Source organism: Solanum dulcamara, chromosome 9 (genome assembly GCF_947179165.1).
Source record: "Solanum dulcamara chromosome 9, daSolDulc1.2, whole genome shotgun sequence".
NCBI classification, from domain to species: Eukaryota; Viridiplantae; Streptophyta; class Magnoliopsida; order Solanales; family Solanaceae; genus Solanum; species Solanum dulcamara.
Window position 1 is genome coordinate 52,069,662 of NC_077245.1, and position 12,733 is coordinate 52,082,394.

Consider the following 12,733-nt stretch of genomic DNA (forward strand, 5'->3'; position numbering starts at 1 on the left):
ACATATATTAAGTGTGTATTTCTGATTTGAAATGATGACTAAAGTTTTCTTTTTTTTTTAATCATGGCACTTTTCCATTACCGGAAAGGATCTGTCGACTTCAGCATGGCTGATGCTTCGTCTTCAACACACATAGAAGTTCTCGTGTGTGATAGCATTGATTAGACTTGTCTCAACATAGAAGTTCCGGACTGATCAATACAAGATGTTAGATGTGCAAGCTTCAGCTTTGATGGGATTATAATTTTTGGCCTTAATGGGCTAGCTTATGATAACTTATGACTTATGTCTTTTCAACTTAAAAATTATATCCAAATCACACTAACAATTATTTTTGGCTTAAAAGCAATTAATCCAAACATGCTCTTAATAATATTTAATTCATTCAATATTAGTTTAAATTAGCACTCAATGTGTTTATATATCATTTTGCAGGTTTATCCTTTAACGCATAGAGTCCAGTCTCCAAATGAGTTAAGATGATCCCAACAGATTTATTATGATGAAGTTAAAAAGACGTGCTCGAGCAAATGATCATGACTTGGAGCATCATATTTATTGAAAGAAAGTGGAATGGGACTGAGTGGTGGGGCATAAAATTACCCTTAGACAGAAAGATAGGCTAAAGGCATAAAGATTGTAGGACGCATTAATGATTATATATATGTAAATAATTTGATTATATGCTCTCCACATTTGACACACATGATCTTCAACCAAATTGGGCATATGAATCAGTCACAATGTCACTAATAGCAATTTTACACAAGACTTGGAACAATGTCAAAAATGAATTTTCTTACACTTCCTATTCCACCAATAAGCTGATGGAATCATTTCAGCGAAGAAGAGAAAACAGATCATCCTTTGATAACGATTATCTTCAACAGATAGAGGTTTACAAACATGTCTGATATCAGTGATTCAGCATACGTTATGGAAATTCACAAAGAGTGAACCTTTTTTTGTTCTTCTCACATCTTCTTGCCTTCAATACCAACATGTGAAATCCATCAAAATATATGCACACATCATAAGTATAACATTAGATACACTGAAAAACGGCTCCATATGCTATGATGGATGACAAACAACCGCATTACAGGATAAATCACTATCGACAACCCACATAGCAAACTCTTCAAGTCGTTTTTGTATCCGTTCTGAACCCATCTCAGGTGACCAAAAGGCAAACTTCTTTCCATTCCTTGAAGAGGTTTGGTTAGCATCCATAAAACTGATGTTCAAACTAAAATCAGTTTCATCAACATTGTTAAATGTAGTTTTCTTTTGTTCCAATAACTTCTCAACTAGATTTACAAAATTTCCCTCTGGGGCAATTGAACCTCTAGTCTTCAAAGTGACAACCGAGGCAACAACTTTGCCCAAAACATTGTCAACCCAAATTTTTAAAGCAGATGCTGAATTCCGTATGAAGACAAGTTTAAAGTTCTTCCCCAAGAAAAAGTCATTAGCCGGATCATACGAATCAAGAAATGAATCACTGCTAAGAGGAATCACGTCACTATCCACAACCCATGTGTTGTATTTAAGTTCCAAGGACTTTCTAACTACATGGACCTTCACAATAATCTCTTTGCCCAACTTTTCATGCGATTCGTCAAAGTTAATAGAGTTTTGTAACCTAATACTGTCAAAAAATTGGTCTGTATCAATCACGGGATAACCCCTTCTTGCAAGATCAAGTAGGAAATAGGACTGTAGACCCAATAAGACATAGTTTTGGATATTCAATCTTTCAAAGTGGCAGAGAAGATTCCTAATAATTGACTCTGACACCTGTTGTAGGTTCACAAATAGTATAGTCCTCGATTTCTGAACCGAGTGAAGAACAGGCGCTAGATCGTCAGAACTGCGTACAATTCTACCAGGACAAACTTCCTTGAAACAGAAATCGTACCACTTCAGCCTCTGCAAAGATTGCATCTTCAAAAGGTTAATATCAAAAGACTTCTCATCCACTAAATAAGAATCTGGCCCAGCTGATTTCCCATAGTTAACACCAGCATCACGATGAGACACACTAAAAGCTCGCTCATGCAAAAGGTTGGTATAAATATTAAAGTAACCATGGGCATGGATGAATTTAATGAACCAAGGTGTCCAGATTCTTTCCCCCATCTTTTTGTACCATCCTGTTGTCACCTACAAACAAATTACATTTTACAGTAATAGTTAATTTTAATAGGTTTGTCATTATCTTCACTAAAAAAAGCAACGAGAAAAGAAAATTCAGGCAATACACTACCATCCCATCAAGAAATGGCTTCAATCCCTTGGCCTTGTGTGTGTCATACCATATGCGGAATTCTTTCCAAGGTCTTGGAAACAGAAGCTGGCCCCAGGTGCCAACCAACTGGTACAAGAAAAGTTGAGTTCGATCATCAATCTGCATCTTGTTTCCATGTTTACCTGTTTGCCAAAACTATGTTATGTCATGTGGATACGAGTAGCACACGACTGTTAGAGACTGTTATAGAGGATGTTACGAATGATAAAATTTCCAGAGGATAAAAGTACTCCAATATCCAAGCAACACATACACCTTCAAACAACAATGATGGGCATGTATTCTTCAGTGAAAAAAAGTAACTTCAGGTAGGTTTTAGGGTATTCTAAATTTTATGAAGCATACAGGATGGCTCATGGAAATTTATGCTATTCGGGGAGGACCCCTATACACCAAAATGTGGAATATTAAGAGTGTTGAAGGGCTAGTCACAAGCAACTAACAATTGATCTATGAATTCTATCATATCTATAATTTCAAATACCAAATTGGAAAAGCATGACACATTTATTTTAAGTTCTTAACATGAGTGTTTCAGCAACGTACTAACAGACAAACATTCAAAAATCCCCTGATTTTATGGACATAGAAGCACATTAACAACGCCAGCTGGGTAGCCAAAAGGCTATAAAGGTTGATTTGTACTTTGATGATTATAATTACAACGAGCCAATATATCTCAAAAACAGAGTGTTACAAAGAGATAATAAGTATCTCAAGGGCCACAAATCTTGTTCTTATAATTAAGGGCATCAATAGTTAAGTTTTCTCCAAATAAAAAAAAAACGAGAAGGAACTAAATAGTCTAGCTAACATTTTGGACGTTAGCATTCTTCCTCTATAAATTATCTTTGAACATATGAGATATACCTTAGGAACCCCAACCACAGGAAGACCGTATTCATGTGCATCTAATTTAATAGGACCGGTTATAAACACAAAAGTAGATAGGAGTACTCATACTCGAGGACCGAAAGCTCTCACAGCGTCAAGGCAAAGAATAACTCCCATTGGAAGAAGAGAATTTATAATCAGAGCTAGAGTGGAAGGGAATTAAATAGCAACAGCAGCTATTTCTGTCTACGTCTATCATCTCCTATTGATTAAGCATTGAAAGGGATGTTGGAAAATGAGTTTCAAAGCTTGATCTTCCACAGAAGCACCACAGATAGAACTGCGGATAGCACTAGTCCGGATTGATTGTTTTGAAGCGAAGGGCTTTGGCCTACTAATGAGTGCTACGGTCTTAGTGTTAGAAAAAGAATTAGAAGGGATACATGCGAAATCTACAATGAATACCATGGAATTGGCCAGGTATTACTTTGCTTGCTCTTAGTTTAACCTATTCCAAAGCGATTATTCATCTTCAACTACCAGAGGTCTCCAGAAAGAAGGTGTTCATATGCATTGCACTTCTTCATGTCTTAGTTCACCGCCGTTCTGAATATGTTAGATAGTTGATCGTTCTCAACTGCCTCTGATGTGGTGGGTTGGTTGCTTCTATCCAGCAACTATCCCAACTATGGAGCTAAGTTTATACTGCCATGTCGAGACTCTTTCGAACGTGAGATACCGGCTTTCACAAGAGGGAAAGATCACTTTTGCCGTGTAGCAGAGCAGTGTTTAAAGGAGTTAATTCTTCAACTATGTTCTTTCTTCATTCATTTTATCTCTTTTTAATAGTGAATGCCAAAATAGTCTTTGATTTGTTATACTTCCCCGATCTATTAAATTGAAGACATCCCCCGAAAAGGTCTTGAAAGTTACATTAAGAAAGAAGGTATTGAAAGTTTCATTCAGAAAGAGTTCAGAATAAAGGCCTTGAAAGTTTCATTCAAAGAGATTGCATTAAATACCACTTCCAGACATGTGCCTGTATTAAGGAAAAGATATATTTTATACAACATTTCACTTTACGCATGAGTAATCCATAAAAATCAAGGATGATATTAGATTCCCTAAGAAAGTGTCCAACACAAAATTATGTCTCACTACAAACCAATGAATAGCTGTCAACTATGCACTTTGACTTCTTCCTCAGTTATGATACATATAATTAAACATTATTTTGCCAAACAACAACATACCCAGTGTAGTCCCACAAAGCATGGTCTAGGAAGGGTAGAGCATAGGCAGACCATACCTCTACCTTAGAAGTGATGTAGAGAAGTTGTTTTCGATAGACCCTTGTCTCAAGACAAAAATAGTCCAAAAAAAGGCGTAACAAAAATATAAGAGACAAAAAATAGTAACAAAAACTACAGATAGTAGCAAAACACTACTATAACAAAATAATACTATAATTGAACTGCACGAAATCATAGATAACAACATAAATTGAAGAATAACAAATTACGAGAGTAGTCTTACGACTACTAGTAAGGGCAACAAGACAATACACTCTTATCTTCCAGTATGACCCACTCCTACCTACAAACCTTCTACCCTAATTCGTGTCCTCCACACCTTCCTATCTGAAGTCATGTCCTCGTTAAACTGCATTAACGTCATGTCCTACCTAATCACCTATCCTAATTAACATTATTTTGCGCATTCACATAAATCAATATCTCAAAATCATGGTCTTTTATCCAAGTTAAAAGAAGAAAATCTCAAAATCATGTGGCGACTGTTGTGTCAAAGAGAGATAGAGCGTTCTTACGTGGAGATTGTTGTGTCCAAGAGAAATTAGAGATATGCAAATGAATTAAGAGAAAATTCCAAAAATTCCACTAGTTTAGGAGCGCTAATAATTAAGATGCACTCTAGTGGGTAATATTACGAATCTTACCAAATTTTGGTGCGTCCAAATACGTCCAGATACATGTATCTCGAGATGCATGAGGGAAAAATTAGGTGTAATTTATTCTAGATACATTGTATCCAAGTGGATTCGCATATATCTGGGATACATAGACAAATATCATTCTCCTCCCTCGCCTCTCTCCCATCTCGCTCGCCAGTCTCCTCATATTTGGTATACCAAATATATGTGAATCACACCAGATACATCCAAATACATGTATCTAGTGTGTATCTAGTGTGATTCACATAAATCTGGGATGTATAACTATCTCACTCGTCTCTCTCCTAATTTTAGTGTATCTGATAGCAAATATACATGTATCTAGGTGTATCTTCCTCAATATATGATAGAAAACTCTTAATTAGTAGAAAAATATGTAATTATGTGAAAGTATAGGTAGAATTAGTATATATGGTATGGATGTATGTCATGAGGTAGTTTTCCCATGAATTAACTCCTACAAATGTATCAATCCCTAGTTTCTTCTCTACAGCCATTTAGACCAAACATGACATCCTATCATACTAAACACCACTAACAAAAACAACGAATTTCATCAAAGAAGAAGTTGTGGTACATAATTACATGTGATAAGTAGTTACAATTCAAAAGATAATAGCCGCAGCATACGCAATTTCATTTCTTTCCACAAAGACAAGTTCATTTATCTAAGGAAAACTTGTATCAGAAAGATTTATTTCACTACAATGTATCCTCAGATGAATCTTACCTTACCTCAGAGTACTTCGGCTAAGACCCAGATAGATTACCTACTCTTTAGGAAGGATGATAGAGGTCTTTGCAAGGATTGCAAGGTTAATCTCGAGTGAGAATCTTACAGCTCAACACAAGCTCTTGGGATGGATTTGGAGATTAAGTTGAATAGGAAGAAGGTGGGGGCTGCTTGACGGTTGCCAATGCTCTGGAGTTGGGGGCGAAGTTGATGGCGGTGGGGGGATTGGGGGAGTAGTTGAGATGCGAGCAGGATGTTGAATAGAGCAGCTAGTTGCATTAAGGAGGCAGTGGGAGAGGTATTGGGGGTCTCAAGGGGTAACTTTGGCAGTCATCGAGGGAATTGATGGTGGAATGGAGAAGTCCAAGGGAAAGTCGAAGCAAAGAAGGTTGCTTATGTGCAGTTGGTAGAATGCAAGGACTAGGAGGTAAAACGGATGAACGGGAAGGTATAAAATGGTGAGAAAAGAGGCTAAGTTAGCGGTGACAACGGCGAAAACGATAGTCTTTGAATGTTTGCATGCGGAATAGGGTGACAAAGGCGGGGATAAGAAGTTTTACAGGGCTAGTCAAGGTGAGAGAGGGAAAGACTCGAGACTTGGACCCAGTGAAGTGCATCAAGGACGAGGAAGCCAAGGTATTGGTTGAGGAGACACTTGTTAGGCAAAGATGAGAGACTCATTTTCATAAACTCTTGAACGAAGAGGGGGATAGGAAAATTATGTGGGGTGATTTGGAGCACTCTGTGAGTCGTCGGGATTCTGGATATTGAAGGAGCATAAAGTTTGAGGTTAAGGTTGTTATTTGTCGGATGTGCAAAAGTAGGGCAATTGGACTAGATGAGATCTCAAAACTTTGGAAGAACATATGCAGAGTGGGTTTGGAGTAGTTGACTTAGTTGTTTAATGTCATTTTTAAGACGACAAAATGCCGAAAGAATGGAGGTGGAGTAAGATGATTCCATTGTACAAGGACAAGGATAATATTTGGGTAAGGACAATGGGAGGAGACTCAAAGAACTTCCTAATCGTTATGGGATTGCACTAGGGATCGGTTCTAATCCATTTCTTTTTGCCTTGGTGATGGATGAACTAGCACAACATATCCAAGGTGAAGCAACATAGTACTGATTGACAAGACTCATGGTGGAGTTAACACTAAAAGTATGTCAGTATGAAGGAAGATGTTTTCTTGGAAAATATTTTCTAAGAAAATAAGTGGATTTCTTACTTATTTTCTTGTGTTTGGTACCTAAGCAAAAATTATTATCCTAAAAGTATTTGTATATAATCTAGATAAATATTATAGAAAGTAAATGGTGGGGGTAGGGGGTGTGGGGTGGTATAGGTGAAGATGAGGTGTGTTGAACCGTGGGGCAGTGTTTTGAGAAGCGAGAAGCGGAAAAAAGCGACGGGGGCTCGCTTCACAGAAGCGAGAAGCGTGAAGCGAAGCGCATGCTTTTTTCAGAAAAAGCGTTATTTAGTATAAAAATATAAAATATAAAATATGCATAGATAAATAATCAAGAACTCAAAAGAATTAGATTAAAAAGTAACTAGATAGTCAATAATCCTCATAAGTAACAACATATAAAGCAAATGCATAACTAAATCACAAAGAGAGCAAAATCCTATTCTTCAACAAGATCCTCAAACTCTTGAAGTGCCATCAACAAGGGTTCTACTTCTACTTGGTCCTCATCTTCTTCCTCATCAGAGGACTCATCAACAAGAGTTCTACTTCTATTTGAACATGAACTTGAACAGAGCATATGCTTTATCTTAAAAAAAAAGGCCAAACTGCTGAATAAAAGTTGAAAAAAATAATTCTTCGCAGACAGCAGTTGCGCAGAAATAGAAAAAGAAGAAGAGAAGAAGAAAAGAAGAGAAGAAGAGAAGAAGATCGCAGCAGTTGAGAGCAGTGCTGCGCTGAATGAAAATAAAAATAGAAATAGAAAGAGAAGAAGAGAAGAACAGAAGAACAGAAGAAGAAAAACTAACTTGGTTGACGTTGAAATGTTGAAGTTGGACTGTCGAATTGAAGAAGTCACACTGAAAGAGCAGCTTGGAGGAGTCACAGAAGTTATACAGTTTTTTTAAAAAAAAAAAAACTAGCGCCGCTTTTTTCCAAAAAAGCTCGCTTTTTTCTCGCTTTTAGATGAAGCGCGCTTCTTGCTTCTTCCGTGAAGCGCTCGCTTTTTCGAAATCGCTTCGCTTCACGATGTTGAAGCGCTAGTACCTCGCCTCGCTTCGCTTCACGCTTAAAGCGAGCGCTTCAGCGCTTTTTCACAACACTGCCGTGGGGAGGATACAATCAACGTGAAATGCGACTTGTGAAACTTGTTTTCCCTACTTCTATTGGAGAAGTCATTTTTCTCATTTTTATTATTATTTTTTTGGATAAAGATCATTTTCCTCATTTTTAAGGAACTAACTTTTCTAGAAATAATATTTTTCAAAAATTTTGACCAACTAAACAAAAGGAAAATTGGAAAATATTTTTCTCCGTACTGAACATACCCTAAGTTAGAGGTTTAGAGACAACCTTTAGAGTCTATAGGGTTCAAGTTGAACACGACCAAAACTAAACATCTGGAGTGCAAGTTTAGTGATGTGTCGCAAGAGAGTGGCATGGAAGTGAAACTAGATACATAGGCCATCCCCAAGAAAGACAGTTTCAAGTATCTTAAGTCTGGAAGTCAGGGCAATGAGAAGATCGATGATGATGTCACACATCGTACTAGTGCAGGGTGGATGAAATGGAGGCTCACATGTAGAGTCCAGTGTGATAAGAATATACCACCAAAACTTAAAGGAAAGTTCTATAGCGGTGCTTAAGCAGACTGTTGTATGGGACTGAGTGTTAGACAGTTAAGAACTCTCATGTCCAAAAGATGAAAATGGTGAAAATGAGATGAATGTGTGGTCACAATAGAAGAGAAAAGATTAAAAATGAAGATAACCGAAACAAGGTGAGGGTGACCTTTATGGTGGACAAGATGAGGTAAGTGAGACTCAGATGATTCTGGCATGTTAAGAGGAGGTGCGCAAAGGCCCCAATGAACAGGTGTGAGAGGTTGTCCACAATGTGTTTCAAGAGAGGTAGGTAGTCCGAAAAAGTATTGGAGAGAGGTGATTAGACAGGACATGGCACAACTTCAACTTTCTAAGGACATAACCTTAGATATGAGGTTATAGAGCCCGCGGAGTAGGGTAGAAGGTCGGTAGGTAGTTGAGCGTTGTCTCGTTTCCTAGCGGGGTTAGGTTGGTGCATTGTGAATGTTTCTGTGTTTATACCAATAGTAGTAGCATTTGTCTTGTAGTTGCCTGTCTTACAACTTTTGTTACTCATTATTTACTATGCTTCTGCTATCGCACTGGTTGGGTATGGTTATTGCTCCTCTTTTGAATGCTATGTAATGTTTTCCCAATTGTTTTCTTTGCCCTCTTTACTTATATATTTTACTTTTAGCAGCTTTGATGTTCGTTACTCGAGGCGAGGGTCTTCCGGAAACACTCTCTCTGCGTACACTCTATCCTCCACAGTCCCCACTCTATCTTCCCCAGTCCCCACTTTTGGGACTACACTGGGTTAGTTGTTGTCTCAGATGATCCCTTCCAATATGCCTGATAATAGATTTTTTAGATTCATTGAACAGGAACCAACTTTTACTTATCTTCTTAACCTAAAACGTAATTTGCTAGGAGTATACATCAAGATACTTACAACTTTGATTATAACATCACAATGCTGACGTTAAGTATAATTTGAAACTAATAAAAAATGATTAGTTTTAATGACAGAAGGTGCACTCAGTTGTAATTTGTAATATAGAATAGATTGCTAAGTTCAGGATTTTTCTATCTGGGATGACAAAATACAATTGCAATTTCATTAATTAATCAGCTAAACGTAATAACCCTGGTGCCTCTTAATTATATGCAAAAAAAAAAAACATACCTAGCACCATATTAGACCAATAAAATACCTACCAGAAGTGCTTAGAAATATAATTACAGCATACAGATTACCATAAAAAAAATCATTTCTTCTACAAAAGTTAAGCACCATTAAGATCCTTAATGTTTCACAACAACAAAAAGAAGGCAGAATGAAATAGCAATGAAAAGAAACAAAGTACCTGGTACGAACCTTGGCCTCTGCAAGGAGGCCCCATAAATCATAGGACTAAAGTTGGAGTCATTATAATAATAATTGTCAATCAAACTCTTCAAGAACCGAAAATAGAGAGGTGACAACTCAAGATCATCCTCCACAACAAAGGCAAACTCATCATCCGAGCTAGGCCACCAAGCCTCCAACCACTGAGCCTGAAGTCCAGCATTAGAAGCCCTATAATGAACCAACTTTTCCCCATATTTCCAAGAAAACCCATCAACAAAATCAAGAATTCTTTTCGAAAGATTCAATTTTTGGTCGATTTCCACATACCCATTTGTGGAATCTTGAAAGTGATCAATGTAGATATGGAGGTGAACAACATGGTTATCATAGTGTGCTTTAGAAAGTGAATTGAGGCACCTAGAGAGGGACTCAAAGCGATTAAAGGTGAGAACTTTGATGATAAAAGTGAAGTTTTGGTGGGTTTGAGGGTTGTTTGGGTTAAAGGAGAAAGATTTGGTGGAATTCAAGTTTGAAGGATGGTAAGAGAAGAGGAAAAAGGCAGAAAGAGAAAGGAGAATGAAAAGAGGGATGAAATTTTTCAGGGTTTTCTTAGGTTGTGCCATATGATTGTTCAGTTATGTCATCTTTCTTTTTTTTGAGGTTTTCTTGGAATACTCATAGAGCAAACCTTCATGTTGGATCTCAATAGAAAAGGAGAAGCAGAGTGTGAATGCTGAAGTTCAGGGGAAATCTTACATTGCCCCCAGGATTCTGTCATAATTGCAATCATACTCCCTTGAGTCTTTTTGAGCAGATTGTTAATGACGAATAAGAACGACATTATAATTTCGAAATTAACTATTTTGTGATTTTATCTATATTTAATATGAAATAAATTTATCCTAAAATTAATCTCAATATATTATTTATCTCTTATTCCTTGTACCAAATGATAATTTCAGTTACCTCCCTTCAAATGTAGCATCATAACATTCACCTTTATTGTGGCTTATAATATTACACGTACCTTAGTAATTTTGATTTTTTCTTAATAATTCTTTTAAATTAATAATTATCAATATTAAAAAATATGGTTGAACTTATTTGTCCATTAGAGCCCAACTTAACTCCCTTCGATCTATCAATATGGATTGTGGTGAAATAGTGAGGCTGCTTTGACCTAAATCAGAGGTTTCATGAGCCCTGAGTATGAAAAAAATTCAGTTGGGAGTGTCAGTCCCAAAATGAGTCATGCAATGTGTGATCCAAATTTAATCGGAGCTTCAACACGAATATCGAACATTGAGTGGAACCCGAAAAAAAAATTATGCAAAAAAGACCACTCGGCCTTTTGCTTTACACAAAAATTGGCAAATTTTTAAAATTATCAAAATTGACCAAATATTTTTCTTCTTCCTTTCAATTTCACCATTGATGGTTGCTCTATTTTTTTTTCTTTCAATTTCGATGGTTGTTTTTGCTTCTTCTTCTTCTTCATTCTTCTTTTTCTTCTTCGTCCTTATGCTTCGTCCTTCTGCATTATTCTTTTTAAAAAAAAAATTAACGTATCAAAAATATGAATCATTTCGAGCTAATTATATATCAAAAGACTCGAAACATAGAGAAGATTTCATATCTAAATTTTGGGATTATTTAAAGGTGATTTTGATTTGATCTAGATTGAATTCATCAGTGTATACTTCATGATAGTCAGTGTATACTTCATGAATAGTTAAGATATATTTAATTTTTTGAGTGTATCATAATGTATAGTCAGTATATAGCTCATGCATAGTCAATGTATACTCTCTATGACTTCTGGCAAGTTATAGTGTATAGTCAATGTATACTTTCAATGACTTAATTTATCGTACATTATATATAAAAGCAATCATATTTTATTGCATTACATGTACAAAAATTATTTTTGTTGAAAATTTTTTAGTCACATGTATGGAAGAAGCAGAAATTTTCTCCATCACGTTATTTTTATTTTATAATGTGAGAAATACCTTGAGAACCCATGTCTATAGTAGAGATATTCACTACAAAAAATGCAACTTTACCCACGATTTTTCTTCCATTTAGTCATGGTTCTCATGTGGCTAAACCTCGCGTTTTTGGCTATTTTTTATAGTAAAAAAATATGGCTATATTTCTTATAAATTAATTACTTTATTGTATATATATTGAATTGTCCCAAAAAATTATTCTTCGTTCTTGAACCCTAAAAATCTTTCACATCCTCATCCAAGTTTTACTTTTGTTCGGTAATCAAAAGCTTCTAACCCATATTGCATATTGAATTGCAAATGCTATAAGAAACTCTTGCTTATAGAATGTTGCTCTTTCATTAATAAGTTGTAGTACTTATGATTGTGTTGGTCATATATTTGTTCAGTCCTTTAAAGATTTCCAAATGAGAATTCTTTTGACTAAATGTAACAATTATACCAATTGGTATATATGTGGTCTTTCTTACCTTAAATTAGTTTATCAAGCAAAGTTATTGACGCTTGGTATTAATGATTGTTGAATTAGATTAAATTGTCTTAATGGACAATTGTCTTTATGACTTTACAATCATTTTTAATTTTTGGTTGAATACGTTAACATATGGTTGAGCATATCTTTTTTTTCATATATATATATATATATATATATATATATATATATATATATATATATATTTTAGTGAGAATTTCACAAATGGCAAACAGATTAAGCTCAATAAGACTCTATAGCTATATTTTTCCTAA

General features: G+C 35.8%; 1 protein-coding gene across 1 annotated transcript; it reads right to left on the reverse strand.

Moving 5' to 3' along the window:
* Positions 1 to 656: 656 nt before the first annotated feature.
* On the reverse strand, positions 657 to 10,758 carry LOC129902975 (uncharacterized). The gene is made up of 3 exons (XM_055978445.1): positions 9,991 to 10,758; positions 2,270 to 2,433; positions 657 to 2,166 (listed from the first exon to the last, which is right to left on the reverse strand). The coding sequence occupies exons 1-3, from the start codon at positions 10,595 to 10,597 to the stop codon at positions 1,075 to 1,077; spliced, it is 1,863 nt and encodes a 620-aa protein (XP_055834420.1). The 5' UTR covers positions 10,598 to 10,758; the 3' UTR covers positions 657 to 1,074.
* Positions 10,759 to 12,733: the final 1,975 nt, after the last annotated feature.